Below are 16,969 nucleotides of genomic sequence, written 5' to 3' on the forward strand. Positions count from 1 at the left end.
CCGATGCCGGCCGGGAGGGGAGGGAAGGGGAGAAGGACGCCTCGGCTGGTCCATAAATCCCATTACCGCCCAGGCCGCCCCCGCCTGCCCTCCCGCCTAGCAACCGCGCTCCCCGTTTTCTGATTGGTTGAGAGGACGCTCTCCCTCCCCCCCCGCCCCAGCCTAGCGCCCCCGCGGCGGCAGAGGGGTGAGGGAGGGCGGCCTGCTTTGCCTTCCGATTGGCGGAGGCGGCTCCCGCCTGCGCTGCGATTGGCGGCGAGGCGCGCCATTCCGAGCCGGGAGGCGGGGCGGTCGGCCGCCGCGTGCCGAGGTGAGTGCTCGCCCCGCCCCGGCCTGAGGTGGATAAAGGGCGCTGAGGGGGCTCCCGGCAGCGTGGGGGTGGTAGCTGCCTCTGCGCGGAAGGGGATTTTTTTTTTTTAATTTTTTAAAATTTTTTATTTTATTTTATTTTTTTTTTTTTTTAAACCTGTTGTGGTATCTAGCGGAGGTGGGCTGTTGGGAGCCTGCCTGAGCCCGCCCTGTACCCGGCAGGGAGGCGCTGAAGCGGTGAGCGCGCTCTTCGCAAGGCAGCCGCTTCCGGCAGGCGGTAACGTGCGGGGGGCTGCCCCGGCCGCTGCCCCTGCCGGGGTTGTCCCCGCCTCCTGCGGGGGGTTAGGAGCCCGCTTTCGGTTCTCGGTCGGTAACTGAGGGCTTCCCCCCCCCCCCAAGCCCCGCCCCCCAAAATATTCTGCGTGGTACAAAGCTGCCCCTGTCCCCTGCCCGCGAAGGCTCTGCTCACGCTCCGTTTGGTATCGGCTCGGTTTTGCAGTTAACAAACGCCTCGGAAGGTCTTCCTTGGTTATAGCGCCTCATGATCACTTAAGGAAGTTTGATTTCCAGTGGCTCTAACCAAATATTTTAAAAATAATTCCAGTTCAATACTTCAATATTGTGTAGTTTAACTGTAGTTCTGTGGTGTTAACTCTATGCATGTTCTTTTTAAAACACACAATCACAAATAGGAAAGGAGGAATGTTCTTGGTAGGCTTAAGTACATGCATAGGGCCTGTGCAGATTTGACAAATAGCAACTTTTTCAATAAAGGATTTTTTTTTTTTTCAAATAGCAGTTGAAAAAGAAAGGTAAAATCGCCTTTCAGTGAAAAGAGCTTTATCTAATTAGAACTACATTAAAGAAATCTACATACAAAGAAATCAGCTGACTTAGGGCACAAGATTCAGATAATTATTACTGATAAAATTAATTTCTCTATTGCCTGACTTAAAAGCTCTGCTGAAAATGTTTGATTTAAACACAGCAAATATAGAGTAGTACTGCTCAAATTGACATTTTTTGGTAGTTAATTTCTTCTTTTTTTTTTAACAGGAACTTTTACTTACCAAAATGAGACACAATCTGGTGTGTCAGACACCTCCTTCTGTCACTGTTCACGTAAAATCGAGTGCATCCAGATCACATCAGCAAAAAACCCTTATTAGACTAAAGCGTCCTACTTTTAAAGACCGTCATGAAAATTGTGAAAAAAAGGTTTCTAGTCATAAATATAAACGTCCAAAGGGACCATGTCTAGTTATTCAGCGTCAGGAAATGACAGCTTTCTTTAAATTGTTTGGTAGGTTGATAATAATATGTATCAAGGTATTGACTGAACAGTATGTTACCTAAACAGAATGATGACTGGAGAGAACTCTTTACATAGATACTAATAGCCATGTCTTTGTCTAAATATATTTTGTTGTTACATAGTATTTATATGTTTAATGCTTAAGTTAAAAATACAAAAAGAGCTATCAAACTGATGAAAGGCATCCTTTTAAGTTAAAAATGAAACAAAAGGTGCGTGATACTTCCTTCTGTGATCATTTCTTTCCTTTCTATTTTCTCTTACATTTCAACAAAACTATTTTTAAATGTAAAACAATGTACTTTTGTTTTACATAGGTTGATAAAAGGCTGGACTTTCCAGCTGAATAAACAAGTTACTGTGGGAACAAAAATTTAGGGAGAGAAGTGGAATGGGAAGAAAAGCTGAGGAGTTCTAGCATCTCTTGTATTTGTATCTCTTTCATATAAGATTTTGTACGTACTTAGTTTAGTGAAGAGATGGAGAAATGGCTAGAGACTGCATGTGGCTTTTATTCAAATCTTCAATACAGGAGTCAATCAGAGAAAGCATTTGCTGTCAGGTAGTCGAGGTGCAGCGATCTCAGCAGTCTGTGGTTCATGAGAAATAATTGTACATTATCAGACGGAACCATGTACATACGAAGAAGTTAATTAAATGGAAAAAATACTGGTGACTTTTCAGTTGCTATTACTGAGAATAAGAGTGAAATGCAATCATTGGGTTTTCAGTCTTGCCTTTCTCATAGTTTGTCGTCTTGTTTAGTTTTTCCTTTTTCAAACCTAATCTTTTTCCTGTCGGTTTCTCTGTTCTTTACTGGTAAATCTAGCTTCTTTCCTTTCATTTAGCTGAATAAAAGGACCATGCATTACATATTTACATATACTGTCTATGAAAAGCAATTTTATTGCTTGAAATGCTACAACTTTCTTTTGTTGCAGATGATGATCTAGTTCAAGACTTCCTATGGATGGACTGTTGCTGTAAAATTGCAGATAAGGCAAGTGTATTTCCTTCTCAGTCAAGAGATTACATTTTGAATGAAAGTCTGCTCTCAGTCACTTGATGCTGTAATGTGAATACAGACCGTATTTTTTTTCTAATGTGTTCATATTGAAGCTTCAGGAAACTCGGTTAACGCTTTTCTCATTGATGAGAATCAACAAAATATTCTGATGTGAGATAAATGTGATAAGCATTTAGGAAATGTTATAGTGAAACAATATATTAATGCATAATAATGAATGTAACGTTTTACATTTTAAAACAGTATCTTTTGGCAATGACTTTCGTTTATTTCAAGAGGGCTAACTTCACAATAAATGAGCATACCAGAATCAATTTCTTTGTTGCTCTGTAAGTACTTTTAAATTACCTGGTTTTATTAGCATAAACCTTGCATTAGTTCATTCCTTTGTTTATAGCACTGGTAATTCTGATTTGCAGACTTCTTTAATCAGTTTGTAATTGACTGGGTTCTATATAAGCATAGAAATGTAATCTACCCATAATAGATAAATAGAGCAAATTGGATATTATTCCTCTGATGGGCACCTGTGTGGAACAGGTTTGAGCAGCAGTGAGGGGAAATTTGCATCTGTGGTGTAATTATGTACACAGAATGGAATTCTGTCTACAGAACTGTAAAATCTGTGAACTTGAAAAAAATTGAAAAAAATCCGCATAGGGCAATATAGGGCAACATACTATGGCTCACACTTCCTATTATAATACCCAGTTTTATGTTTTTGCCAGCTTTTAAGACATTTGCACTGAAATGTTTTGTTCTGATGTGCACTTCAGGAATAACTTTATGAGAAAAATTTTGTCAGCATGATTCAGTCAACTTTAAAAATGCAGGTAGAGAATTTCTGAGAACTTCTTTTCTTCTGAACAGTTCTAAAATCACTATGCTTTGAAATAGAAGTGCAATCAGGAATCTGACTTAACTAAGCCTGTATCACCTACCCTTATTTGGCCAAGCGTGCGCGCTATACCTGCAGAGTGATGCAGCATGCTTTTTCAGTGTTTTGGAGCGCAGGTCATCTTTTTTTTTTTTGTAAGTAAGTGTAGTTCTCAGCAGCTCTGGTTTGGGCGCTAGTGCAGACGGAAGGATAGCTGTTTCTTCTATGATAAACGGTATTCCTGAGAGCATCCACAGAGCACTGAAGGGGAAGCCATTTCACTTCAATGAAGGGGGCAAAAGCCAGACCAGAGTGGGGAGAGACAAGGAGTCTAGTGAGACTGGGACTAGAGAGAAGACTGCGATGATTAAGAGCAAGCGAGGAAATGGAGGGGAAACTGAAAGTTATAATTTTTTCAGGTATGACTTACAGGAATTCAGTATCAGGTGGCTTCATAGGAGGTAAAGTATTTTCCTGTTGTCTGGAGAGAAGACCAAGAAACAAAAGTGGCACATCATAGTGAAGGCCTAAAGAAATATGAACATTAAAATATGTCATTTTTACATGAAGGTTGCCCTATACTTAGTTGTTTGCTGCGAATTTAATGTAAGAAACATAATCTTCCAAGAACAGCTAAAATCAAGAAAAAAGAAAATTTAAAGTTTAAAATTTCACAAAATAGTGTTAAGCTTTACTTAAAGGATCAGTCAGAAACTGTTCATTTTAATGCAAGGATATCTTGCTTGCTTGAGAAAGCTGTCAGGATATGTTTGTTGTTATATACCTACTCATTTAGCCAACTTTAGGGTAAAGCAATTTTTATAATACTTTCCTATAAGTTTGTATTAACCCAGAGGATACAGATGGGGCTTCCTAAGAGAGTCCTGAGAGAAGGCTGTGTTTTGTTAGGATTTTTTCTCACAGTATTAGGAAACAAATTTTTAGTCTTAAATGTCTTTAATGTTAAAAATAATACTAATATAACAATTCAGAAAGAATAGTATTTACAGACACAAACATATATGTTTGAAGGTATCTGGCAAATACAGTTGAAGAAGATGATGAAGAATCAAAATATGACATTTTCCCTTGGGCTTTGGGAAAGACGTGGAGAAAACTCTTCCCTGATTTCTTAAAGTTAAGAGATCAACTGTGGAGTAGAATTGACTACAGGGCTATTGTAAGCAGACGTTGCTGTGAAGAGGTAGGGAGGGTTTTAATCCTGTAGATGCTGCAACTGCAATAATTGAAACCAGCTCTGTAGAAGTAATTTCTTCTCTAAAATGTGTAGATAAGATACGGTACAGAAAAGAGGCAGCTAAAATGTCATGACCCATTTATCTTTTTTCAAAGTTCTTCTGCATTCAAAATATATTCTTTGAAACTCTACTTTAAGGTAAACTGCAGTGTTTTGCATTGTGCTACTGTTTAAAGTTTTTATAGACAGAATCCTTCTGCTTTATGCAAATATTTTTAGTTAAAATTTACCATTGGCTGCTTCACTTCATTCACTTTAGAAATACTTATTTTTGTGTCAGCTTTACAAATTAAAAGTACACAAAATAAGACCTTCAAATAAAAAAAAAATAGCCCCTTGGGTTAAATTTTAATTCCATCAAAATTAATAGTGTAACTTCAATTGACTTTGTAAAATAAGAGTTTTTCAGTGCATTTCAGGGGTGGGGGGGAAAAGGCGAAAGGACAAACTTTTAACATTTTCTTGCTATTAATGCATTGTTATAACCTACATTTTTTCAAAAATACGGGAAGAAGACATTCCCCACTTTTCAGATGGAATACCTCTGTCTGGCAAAGCCTGAACGTGTTATAAGAATGTACTATTTACTATAATTCGTGGAAAACAAAATGTCGTTTACTCCAGCATCCCACCTCTGGGGACAGCATTAGATGTTGCACATGGAAAAAGTACAAGGAACTAGGCAAGCATATAGTCCTTTTTCCAGCATACCTTCCCAGCTTCTAGTGATCATCAGTTTAGAGACTTTGTGAGCCAGCATCTAGATCACGTTTAATAATCGATAAAATACATCATCTTCAGCCCAACATACTAAGCACAAACTGCTTTTTGTGATGGCTTATGTGAGTATACAGGGCTGTAAACGGTAGTGCTTCAACATCTGATTTGTAACTAGTTCAATTATCCTTGCCTAGGGTAGTAAACTTTTTAGTGAGATAGAAGCAGATAGATGATATCTGCCTCAACTGTCTATTCTTAACTTTCTGCCACACATAAATTGGATCCCTTGTTTTCAGGTTTATGTTTGCCCGTTATTTTTATGGTTTCTGATGTAATGGCTGTTCTGATAGGTAATGGCTATTGCTCCAACACATTACATATGGCAGCGAGAACGTTCTGTGCACCACAGCGGAGCTGTGAGAAACTATAACAAAGAGGAAGTACAGCTGCCACGAGGACCTAGCGCTACTCCTGTAGACTGCTTGCTTTGTGGTAAGAAAGGAAGATTTGTAGGACTAGGATTATCATCATCTTCCTCTTCCTCTACTGGCACTTTCGAGATGATGGAAACACATTTATCTCAGGATTTGAAGGACACCTTTCCAATTGAAAAAATGCTGGTTGACCCTCCTTTTTCTTATGCCCAAGGTATGGTTTAATATTGCAAGTAATTTTCAGTTAGTTGGTTTAGATCGGTATCAGTAAATCCCAGTTACCTGTATAAAAGTATTTGTATCTGTATAAACAGCCCTAAACAATGTACATGCTCTATCCAACTAAGGCCGTGTGTGCCCTTTAGACTTGTGAAGGGACTGCTAGGTCCTTCTTGGTATGTCAAGATGCAAACTCTTGTGTTAGCAGAAACCTCTTTTACGAATGCAGTTACCCTGGTAAAACTACGCTTTTACTGCCACAGATTTTCATTTATACCATGTGATTCTCTTATACCTTTATTCTTCTATAGTTACTGGAATTTTCTGTTATTTCTCTTGCTTTATCTATAACCAAATGGAAAATGAGAAAAAACTTCCGGGAACATCAGCAGGACAGCGTAACAAAATGGTTCCTACTGTAAAAAAAAAAAAGTACGCCTCCTAAAACCTTAGCCTCCTCTTCCAAATCCAATTTAAAGTGAAAAGCACCACTGTGATTTGATATATACAAAAAAAAAAGAAAACATCTAGTTGACTGCTTAATGATGCAGTAGCAGCATGAAGTCAATTAACTTCACCTGTACGTAGGCTGCGTGCTACTCTTTCTTCTTTCTGGGTAAACTTTTATAGTAAAGAGGTAACAGCCTCGGGATTTTGGTAACAGGAAAGTCACTTGCCTGTTTAAGAGCTAGTATCCTATCTGAACCCATTTTTGCAAAAAGTATACATTGTTTTTTCTCTACCACAACCAGGAAAATGTATCTTGCTTCACCAAAACATTCCATTCTTGTTTTCATCTCTTGCCAGTTTTGACTTCCTGCAAGTACTGACTGCAGGACCTTATATTCCAAGTCTGTTCCAATTATCTTCAGCCTCTCTAGCAGGTTTTGGAATGCGTTCCAGACTGATTTGTACTCTTGCCTTATAAATTAAATTTAGAATCATATTAAATGTTTATGAGTAGTTAGAAGAAACAGTAAAAATAAGCGTGTGTCATGTGAGCGAAAAGATTCTTGGTGTGAGCAGTGTTTTTAGAAAGGGGAGGCTCCTCAACTACTGTTGTCGGTTTGGAGGAGCATTAAATCAACTGTTCAGACTTCTGTTTGTGTATCTCAAAGCCTTTAACAGCGTTTCCTTTTATGACGGGGCTTGAAAAGAAAAAATACAACACTTTATCGTTAAATTTATATAACGTAATAGAATCTTTGCACATCAAGCTACTTCAAATTAGTCGCCTGAGCCTCATTATGAGAGGCCTCCATTACATATACTAGTTATCGGGCGAGCATTACTTTACGGTTAAGACTGGTAGCACACTTGAGATGTAAACTTCCTGGGGGAACTGTATAAGGCCTCAGTTCTACAAAGATATGTCCATGTGCTTAACTAGTGTAAAATTTTAAGTATGAGAGATTGAAGGGTTATAGTTAATTTACATCTCTATTTTTAATTTGAATATGTCCTCATTAATACCCAACTTCTCACTATTGTAGTAGGATTGATTGTGTTACTGTTTTTGACAGCTTGAGTATAACTGTGATTCTGAAGGGACCCCTCAACCTTGAACATTTTTCATTTGAATGTTCTTTGAGATACAGAATTAGTCAGACGGCTACAACACACCATTGCATAAATTTATTAATTTGTTAAACATTACCATATGCATACATGGAGACTTTTATGAGACCCTGAATGCAATGCTTCTGTTCCTCCTTTTTCAGTCTAGCATCTTTACTAGAGAGCTACTCTGTTTTATATCTGAGAAAGGTCAGAACAAATTTTGTTCATTATGTACAAAGTACTCTCAAATGTTCAAAACAAAGTTCACAACTAGACAACTTTCAGCATGGTTGCTGGAAATGAACCGAAGATGTATTTGTCCACAACTGGTCTTTTATTGAAATCAATGCGGCTTTATCAAGAGGCACAAATTCAGTGACTTTCAGTTTCTATTACAGTTGTGCAAATATTTTTCATAACGAAATTGAGCTACCAACCAGTGACATCAGCTGTTTCACTTAAGTTTCAAAGGGCAGAATTTGATCTATTTTCTTACCAGTATTTTTTCTCCTCATTTCTGGTAGACTATCACAGCCTGTCCAACAAAAGGAGACGAGGTAGCACCTTGAACCAAGACAAATCCATGGATTGGTTTACAAGAAATGAAGAATGAAATGCTTCAAATGGGACAGAAATATAAATTCTGTTCTTTGTGTAACAATCTGCATTGTATAGCAGTATCATATGTGATGGATTCTGTTAAAACCTTTTCCTTCAAATTGTTCATGGAATTTGGTCAAAGTTCATATGCAGTAGAAATCAAAGCAATAATTCTTATAAGTTAAACAACTTGCAAAACATAGTGGTCATTTTGTAACATTTTATTTTATTCTGATACCATACCCAAATTAGCAGCTGACATCTGAGCAACATCAAGAAAGAGGTGGTTGAAACTTTCTCAGCTTGGTGAGGAACGCTAATTAAAAAACAAAACATGTTACTACAGTATTTCAATATGCAACAATTACTTTATTGCTATAAATGTTATGATTGCATTATATAGTAACATGTCAAATGTGCTGGCATAAAAAATAGTATTTTTCAAAATAAAATACCACTAAACATTTAAGATAAGAATACTTTCCCGACTTCTCACCTGAATGAGCATCTTGCCAATAAGATGGTCTAGCAATGTAAGGTACTGAGCAGTATGTTTCAACGTTGTCAGGAAGTGACTCTGTGAAAAGCGTGCATTTTTTAAATTTTCCAACAGGTTTAAAAATACATACATCAGACTAGAGTTAACAAAGTGTATGTGCTACTTTTCCTTGATGTTTTTCACTTTCTTTTTGCTTCTGTTAAACTGCTTCATTGTCACATACCAGTGCATTCAGACCTTTTTGCTCTACTGTGGAATTTGCAAATCTATACTGGTATGATTTTTTTGTTTGAGGAGGGGAGAGGGGGGGGGATTTGCTAGAATAGCAAAAACAAAAAAATTAGAAAACAAAGCACATGGGTAACATCCCCTCCATGGAATCCTTAAACTTATCAGGGTCCTTAAAAGCAGCAATGGGCTGAGTATGAATAAATTAATTTTATATAGATAAAAAGTAGCTGAGAACAGTAATGAAAAGACAGGCATTCTTAAGTTATAGATTGCAGTTTGTTTTCTATTTAGTTTAGATTTTTAATAAGATATTTAAATTCAAAGAGCCATTAATATATAATTTTTCAATCCTGGGAAGGCAAAGGTTTTCTAAAAGCTTCTCTGTTCTTCAGGAGAATATCAGCTGATCTAAGAAAAGATACTGCCTCTTCCTACAAACTTTGTCTTCACTAAATCCTTAGACTATCAAATTGCAGTTACTGTATAGCTCATTAACAGTAATGTTCTTACCATCATATTCACTTTCTTTAAGAACTGCTTGATCCTGAAAATGGATTTCTTCATGTTCTTTTTGTTGAGGTTCTTCCTCAGTATTTTCCTGAGTTTCCACTATTTGGCTTGATTTGCAATTCTTGATTTTAGCAGGGAGTACTAACCAATTCCTGTGTGTTACATCAATGATCCTTTCGCACAAAAAAGGGAGCTTGCGGGTCCGTATTCTGTCTAAAAGGGCAATAACCTGTGTGATGCTTTTGGAGAAATGCAAAGGATAAAGCAATATTTTGAAAACTGAAATCAACAGATAATACTGCTGGTCTGAATTCCGTTGTCATATTCTTTACTTTTGGGTTGACGTGAGTCCTTCCCTTTTAGGGTAAAGGAGCTGGAAATCTGAGTACTGAATTGGAAAACAATACAAAATTATTTTGAGGACGTTGTTAACTGAAAATACCCCGGCCCACATTGAAAATACCCCGGCCCATATTGAGTGTTCCCTCAGAGAAGATTACAGGTTTTAGTCAAGTGTAATTTATACTGATTGCAGCTCCTAAAAGAAAAAAAAATTCAAGAACAATGCAAAAAATTTTAATTTTGTTAAATATTTAACGTTAGCTGTACGTGTGAAAAGATGGGGGATTTTTTTTTTTTTTTTAACAGTTTTAGGTGATGCCTGAATACATTTGTAAATCCCAGAATTAAATACTTACTTTGCTAAATACACAGCACACACACCACCATGTTTAAGACTTGGGTATACAACAGGCAAAGCAGCCTGAGGGTTAAGCATATCCAGAACTATCTGCAAGAGAAAGATATGTATATTTTTCCAGTGAACTTGAATGCACATATCAAGTTTTCCGTAACGACACCACTTGAAAAACACTATGTTTATATATGGAAAATAAATGCATACAACAGCAGCATATTATTGCCAACATGAATTCTAGTACTACTTTTGAAGAGCTTAAAGAAACGTGAGGTCCGTACATTTACAAAACAAAGTCCTTGCTACCTGCACATGAATTTCTATTAAACAAGCAAGTTACACATTTATCCGATGCTGTAGTCTTGTGTTAATTTCAAACTTCTTGCTAATTGAACTCCATAATGTTGACGTTACTAAAAAACTTATGGAAGACTATATTCACGTGTGCTAACATTGGCTATCTAGTTTTCAAGTGATTAAAACGTTCTAATGCTTCCTTACAATGAAAAAGATAACAGTGAAGTCTCAATGCCTAACTTCCTGTTTGTTTCAGGACTTAGAAAACGTCTGTCTTTGGCATGATCTACATCTGCTAGAGACTTATACAAACGGTAAAACAGTGGAATATGCAATGTGTGATCTTTCCTGTGGATCGTTACATTTGAAGTTTTCAAAGATGTTATTTTTATACTAGCCATTTTGTTTCTTCACTCAAACTGTTAAACTTAATTGTAATTTGTTTGAACTGTTAATATAACTAGATTGCCTACTTTATACGGAAAAGTGATAACATCCAACTGTTCCTCCCAAGACAGCTCCCTCCTTTGAAGTCAGGATATAAAAAGCAGGAGAGAAGAGCTGGCTGTAGCATTCCTTACTCAAACATAGATCTTAGTAACATTTTACATTCTATATAGCTGATATTGAAGTGTTCACATATTTATATTTTCAATAAGCATATATACTTTATGTTTGAAATATATGCCTAATCAGATAAAAACATCCATTTCTCTAAAATACAAGAAACAAGTACACATGATTAACTGCAATATTTTTATATTAGGGCCATGTCACCCTTTCATTTGGGAAGGCGTAGCTGAACTTTTGAAAACTCTTACAGAACAACCTGACAAAGGAATACCTCACCATGTTTTATTGGTGTGGATCTGATTGTTTTTGCTCAGGTTAAACTACATATGGAAAACTCCGTTGCGAGTGGGAAAGCAAGAGATTTTAATTTATGTTGAAAAGATAAATGTCCATTTGTGTCATTGAGGTGGGGATTTTTCAGACTTACTGCATCAAATGTTACAGATCTCATATCCTCAGCAGCTGCTGTAATGTCTTTAAGAATGAAATCCACGTTATCTGGCCACTCTTCCATATGTCCTATTTCCCATGAAGCACGCCACTGCCTGTAATTCTTCTTAGCTAAATTGTGATGATCTTCTCTGATTTCGTAACTTACAACACGTCCTTTGGACCCAACTTAAAATAAACAAAGCATACCACATTTACTACTTTTTCCCCCCATCCATAATAAAGGATTTAGAAAAAAAGCAGCATAGGAAATTACAGAAGTTGCACACCTTTAAATCTCAGCTTCACTTTAGGAAATAATTACATATAAAATCAGTTACAGTTTATTTTTTCCTTTACATTTAAAGCAAATATATGCAAAGTGCTAGGTTATTTTTTTTAAAGCCTGAACTCCATCGACCCACTGATAAAATAAAGCATAGTTACTGTGGTACAAACTGTTCCTAGGATGTCCTCCCAGAGCACCTCTTGCAGTAAAGATGACTTTACGGTCATCTGTGGCCCAAGTGATTCATAGACTTCCTGCTATAGCTGCCAGAGGTGCCAGCTGAGAAAGCTGCAATGTGGGTTGCTAGTCACAGGTGTTAGGAGCAGGTGGACAGTTGATTGCTCCTGTTGTTACTAAGTTTTGATGCTTATAGCTTTAAAATTTTTTGACAACCCTGATTTTTACAAAGACTTGTTGTTTTCTATGCGTAGTTTGTTCTCTGTCTGTCCCATCTTAGGGTAGAAGAAAGGATAAGAAAACCGCCTGACCTGCTCCCTGATCTCAGCTCCAGAGAGAAGTTACTCTTTGCTCTACATCAGCGTGTATTATTTTCATGTTATTGTTTATAACTGTAATAAATATAAATTACATTATTCAATTATCGAAGTATAAATTTACTATATACTGAAATTCTAAATTTATTTTATTCTGAAATAATATTCTTTTTATGTATTCTATCTCTCTATATATTCTTTTATTCTTTTATATAATATTATTTAATTCTAAATTTACCTTTGTTTTATTCTGAAATTCACAGTACAAGTCCGTTACATATATTCTTCATAAAGGAAGTGTTATCAGAATATTCAAGGAAGGAGAGCAATACTTGTATTGCTGTATTATTCCAATTCTTGCAGACATGACATACTGTTAAATTCTCTTTCTCCCTGCTAATTCTTAATGGGCACAGAAAGCTTTCAGCAATCAGAAGCTCTCCAGGTAGGGGTTCCGTGACATTTTTAAGCCATTTGAAGTTGTGTCCACCAGGTTCCTTCCCTGTTCCATTTGATCTCATTGTGAATCCATCTGAAAAACTAACCCAACAAAAGGAGGAATGGGTTTTCTGCCAATTTCTCCCTGATCTAGCTTGCTCTGGATCAGAGGCCAGTGCCAACATGTAAGGAGGCAGGATTCCAGCAGTGCCTCCTTAGATCACCTTGAACAGTTGTAGAATTGCAGCACCATTTCCTTATTACTCAAGAAGTATCAATTTGGAAACATTTGAAGAACAAAATTGTGAGGATTGGAATCAAGTCTTAACTGCTTCCTCTGCTCACCCCTTCCCTTTTAATTTCTTACATTTTGAAATTGAATTCTGAAAAAAGAAGAAGAGCAAGCAGTTAAAATAGCTGGACAAAACCCTTTATTATTGCAACGTTGCAGAATGTCAAGTTCAGACACATTATATTCTCTAGGTTTCAAAGATTTTAAAGTTACAGCAAATGCCACCTTCTTAACCTAGTCTGAACTTTTTCGCGTTGCGTCTGTCAGGAAGCTCTGAGAAAGATTAAAGAATGACAATGGTAAGCAAACATGAGATTAACTGTCATACGAGATTACTGAAATCTGTTAAAATGGAAGTTTTGATAACTAAATACTTCCATGCATCTGTATCTAAGAAAATACCCATTTTTGCACTGTGTCCACCAGATTTAAATTCAAGCATTTACCTGTGTAGCAGTTATTAGTCTTGTTCAGTATCACTGTATTAAATGGTGGCAAAATTAGCCAGCATTAGGAAAGAGCAAGTTGAACCTACGTATTTTCAGGTTGGTGCCAAATTGTCCTAAGCTATGACTAGAACTATGACTATTTGGCATTGATTTAAGTCTGGTAAATTTGAAAATAGCAATACAATCTCATACATACACCTTCTCCCTCACCAAGACAGAACCGAGCTGGTGCACAAAGCCTGCTTTCTTCCCATTCTGGTGACACATGTTTTTGCTGACTTGGCACAGTTACAGCTAAATTGAAGTCAGCAGTCAGAAGGAACCCATTAGGCAACACGGAAAAAGGAGAGAAACTATCTGCAAGTGCAGGTGAGTCTGTATGAAACGGCCACAGTGTAGCGAACATCCAATGTAGTAACTAGTCTGCTGTATTTAGCAAAAGCTAACTTCTGCATTAGCAAACAACAGGTATGTCTTTTCCTTCGGATGTAGGGTCTGCACATAGAGGAAGATGGGAGAAGATGAAAATGGCTCTATTTCCCCTCTCTCCAAATACATCTCCGGAAAGTAAAGTGGTGACTTTCCTCTTCTGTTTTGTTTGTTTCTAGCTCCAAGGCAGCAAAGGTTGCTTTGAGGATGATGGCATACTATCTTCAAAATCCCACCATGGAATCACAGAAAAAAACACATATCATATGAAGACGATAGGAAGAAATTGTGATTAGTAGTGGGAGGTGGAAGGAGGGAGACGGACCAGAGGCAGAACTGCTAACCTCAAAACCTGGGCCCAACATACATCAAGACGACCTGCAATTGAGTGAGTTTGGGGCAGCATTTAATGTCTTACCATTCAAATAGTGTTTCCAACTGAATTGGGATGCCAGACAAAGTTTACTGCAGCTAAAACAATTGGACTGAGCAGAACAAACTGTCCAGCAGGGAGTCCTCCAGATTCCCTTTTTCTGCTGCTGGTGTGCCCTTGCCAGATACGCCCATTTTCAGCTGCGGCTGGATCTCAGCACTCTGGTTTGTACCATTCACTGAGCATAACTCTTCCTAACTTTGATTTTATCCTCAGCAATACATCCTGGCATCCCAGAAGAGAATTGGATAGGTGGCCCTAGTAACATACTTGCTCAATACTAAGCTTCCTCCGAAGATGCTGCTAAGACAACTTGTGCTGTTATCCCAGAACTTATGTAGAAAGACAGTTGGACAACTGGGAGAGTAAAAGAAAGTGAATTCACTGCCCTTACGTTCTAAGGTTATTTAACAGCCTTAAACAAAAAAGGTGATTTGTTCAGTTTGTCTCTCGCATGAGAAGGCGGGAGAGAAAGCATCACTTCCCATAGATATTAGAAAGTATTAGAAGTGGAAGTATTAGAAAGTGGGTTTTTTTTTTAATCTGGAAGTGTTGAATGATACCAAGTTTGATCACAAAAACAGCTCAACCCATAAACATTTTAAAAAGATAGCATAATTTATAATGCTGATTTGTAACCAAACGGTGAAAAATGCTAAAACACACACACACAAAAAAAAAAGTGTTGAGGTTTCACATAAGCTCAGGATAGGTGGGTGTTTCTCAGGTTCAGTGACCACGGCTGGCAACTTCAAGTATTTAGTTATAGCGATGGTGGGTTGTCCACAAACCCTGTCTTTGAACATAGCCATCAGGATATGCAAATTCCACTTCTTTTTTTTTTTGGTTATACCAGTTTAAGATGATCTATGATGGGGTTCCTGGCTTTACCCTCATAGCTCCTTTTAACGGTGCAGGGAAGGGGCAGTATCGTGCATCAGCAGAAATAATTTTTAGAATACCAGTTTGGAAGAGATTCAAACGATACTTTAATGCTCAGGTGTAAGCAAAAACAGTAGCAGCAAACAAAGAAATCAATACCAAATTATTTTTCTTGGGGAAGTTATCAGGAGCCCATCAATCAAATTACTCTGCAGTTTGGTCCACTGGCACTACACAGGATGACTGCAGGCGAGATGAAGTTTAAGGGTGTAGTTTCCCATTAGAACAAAACTCACCTAAGAGTTGGGTGCTGCCAAGAGGAGCAGTTCTGCTCCTTTACTACCCCAATCACATTTGCTTGCCACTTTCCCTTGCAAATGCCAACTCTCCTGTGACCCTGCAGTGAATTTACTCAGGGAGTGAAACTGGCAGGAAACTAAACCTACGATCTAGAGGAAGGAAAAGAATAGCTTTCAGCCAGACTCGCTTTCCAAACCAGCTGCTAACTAACAGATTCAGACGGCAGAAGTGCAAGGGAGAGGGCAGGACAGCATGGCCCAAGGCTCTCTACCTTTCAGAGCACCTACACCCAGATCAAATCAGGTTAGGTGTAACATGAAACAACACTGTGTGTCCATGTAGATGTTTTCACCCAGCACGCCAACACGCTGATTATTCACGTGGTCCAGCAAAGTGAGAAAAGGGAAACTGAGAAAGGTAAGGAAGTGGATCGATACAGATCTAATTTTACCTTAAGTCAATGGAGTATATACAAATAAGAAAACTGCAGCAAAGCCTGAAAAACAGACTTCAAGATCTTGATGAATGGAAAAGCAGCAAGCGACGGAAGAAATTCGTTGCTCCTACGCTTGCTTAACCTAGGGCCTTACCTGCTCTTGACAGATACAAGCTCAGAGCGCCGGATCCGCTGCCGCTTTCCAAAACGGTGTCTCCCGGGTGGAGGTCCATCATCATCAGCATGGCGCTCGCATCCTGCGGGTTACAAAGCACGCCCCGTTACCAGCCTGCGGGAGGAGGCAGACGCGGCGGCCGCCCGGGGCGCGGCGGTACCTTGGGGTAGGCGATGGCGGCACCCCGCGCCATGAGCAGCACGTACTCCTCCAGCGAGGGCCGCCGCACCAGCAGCCGCCCGCCGCCCGCCGCCCGCACCACCTGCCCGGGCAACCGCCCCACGATGTCGTCGTGCGGCAGGAGGCCGCGGGGGGTGGCCAGCGCCGCGCCCGCCGTCAGCCGGCACAGCAGCCGCAGGGCGCCGCGCTGCCCGCGGCCCAGCTCCGCCAGCGCCAGCTCCCCTAGGCGCAGGGGGCCGCGGCCCGCGCCGCCCGCCGGGCCAGCGTCCAGACCGGCCGCCGCCGCCTCAACCTCCGGCGGCAGCAGCCGCTTCAGCCGCTCCAGCGGCGACAGGGACGTCTCCCAGGCGCGACGCCGCCGCCGCTGCTGCTGCTGCTCCCCGCCGCCGGGGCAGCAGGAGAAGGAGGCGGCGGCCGGCCCGGAGGGCGCCGCGGGGCCCCGCCGCAGGCCGCGCCAGGCCCGCATGGCGCCGGCCGAGAGGCGCTGGGGGGGGTGTGGGGGGAGGTGCGAGCTGAGAGCCGCCCCCGCTAACGGCTGCGGGCGGCGGCGGCGGCGGCGGCGGCGGCGGCGGCGGCGGCACGGATAGCAGCTCCCCCCACCTGCCCGTCTCCACCAC

The 16,969-nt window shown here is 39.8% G+C and overlaps 2 protein-coding genes across 4 annotated transcripts; one reads left to right on the forward strand and one right to left on the reverse strand.

Annotated features, from left to right (window-relative positions):
* Nucleotides 1-484: 484 nt before the first annotated feature.
* Nucleotides 485-8,459, forward strand: SPDYA (speedy/RINGO cell cycle regulator family member A). The gene is made up of 7 exons (XM_068940072.1): nt 485-546; nt 1,366-1,612; nt 2,566-2,624; nt 2,895-2,980; nt 4,561-4,732; nt 5,857-6,154; nt 8,244-8,459. Exons 2-7 carry the CDS (start codon nt 1,384-1,386, stop codon nt 8,330-8,332), a joined length of 933 nt encoding a protein of 310 aa, XP_068796173.1. The 5' UTR covers nt 485-546; nt 1,366-1,383; the 3' UTR covers nt 8,333-8,459.
* On the reverse strand, nt 4,003-16,833 carry TRMT61B (tRNA methyltransferase 61B). 3 transcript variants are annotated; one of them, XM_068940071.1, is made up of 8 exons: nt 16,333-16,833; nt 16,152-16,254; nt 11,554-11,744; nt 10,258-10,349; nt 9,560-9,798; nt 8,816-8,896; nt 8,563-8,635; nt 4,003-4,055 (listed from the first exon to the last, which is right to left on the reverse strand). In XM_068940071.1, exons 1-7 carry the CDS (start codon nt 16,816-16,818, stop codon nt 8,592-8,594), a joined length of 1,236 nt encoding a protein of 411 aa, XP_068796172.1. In that variant the 5' UTR covers nt 16,819-16,833; the 3' UTR covers nt 4,003-4,055; nt 8,563-8,591. The 3 variants fall into 3 exon arrangements, with proteins under 3 accessions (XP_068796172.1, XP_009688445.2, XP_068796171.1); XM_009690150.2 differs by lacking the exon at nt 4,003-4,055 and adding an exon at nt 7,780-8,283; XM_068940070.1 differs by lacking the exon at nt 4,003-4,055 and having other exon boundaries at nt 8,526-8,635.
* Nucleotides 16,834-16,969: the final 136 nt, after the last annotated feature.

This window comes from Struthio camelus, chromosome 3, assembly GCF_040807025.1.
Source record: "Struthio camelus isolate bStrCam1 chromosome 3, bStrCam1.hap1, whole genome shotgun sequence".
Lineage (NCBI taxonomy): Eukaryota > Metazoa > Chordata > Aves > Struthioniformes > Struthionidae > Struthio > Struthio camelus.

Bases quoted from the DNA above. Each gene is read 5' to 3' on its own strand.
- TRMT61B (XM_068940071.1), bottom strand. From the start codon at position 16,818: ATGCGGGCCTGGCGCGGCCTGCGGCGGGGCCCCGCGGCGCCCTCCGGG. The intron at 11,745-16,151 runs GTAAGGCCCTAG...GTTTATTTTAAG, and splicing joins CTTGTATCTGTCAAGAGCAG to TTGGGTCCAAAGGACGTGTT. The intron at 10,350-11,553 runs GTAAGTCTGAAA...TTTCTCTTGCAG, and splicing joins GATCTGTAACATTTGATGCA to ATAGTTCTGGATATGCTTAA.
- SPDYA (XM_068940072.1), top strand. From the start codon at position 1,384: ATGAGACACAATCTGGTGTGTCAGACACCTCCTTCTGTCACTGTTCAC. The intron at 4,733-5,856 runs GTAGGGAGGGTT...CTGTTCTGATAG, and splicing joins GCAGACGTTGCTGTGAAGAG to GTAATGGCTATTGCTCCAAC. The intron at 6,155-8,243 runs GTATGGTTTAAT...CATTTCTGGTAG, and splicing joins TCCTTTTTCTTATGCCCAAG to ACTATCACAGCCTGTCCAAC.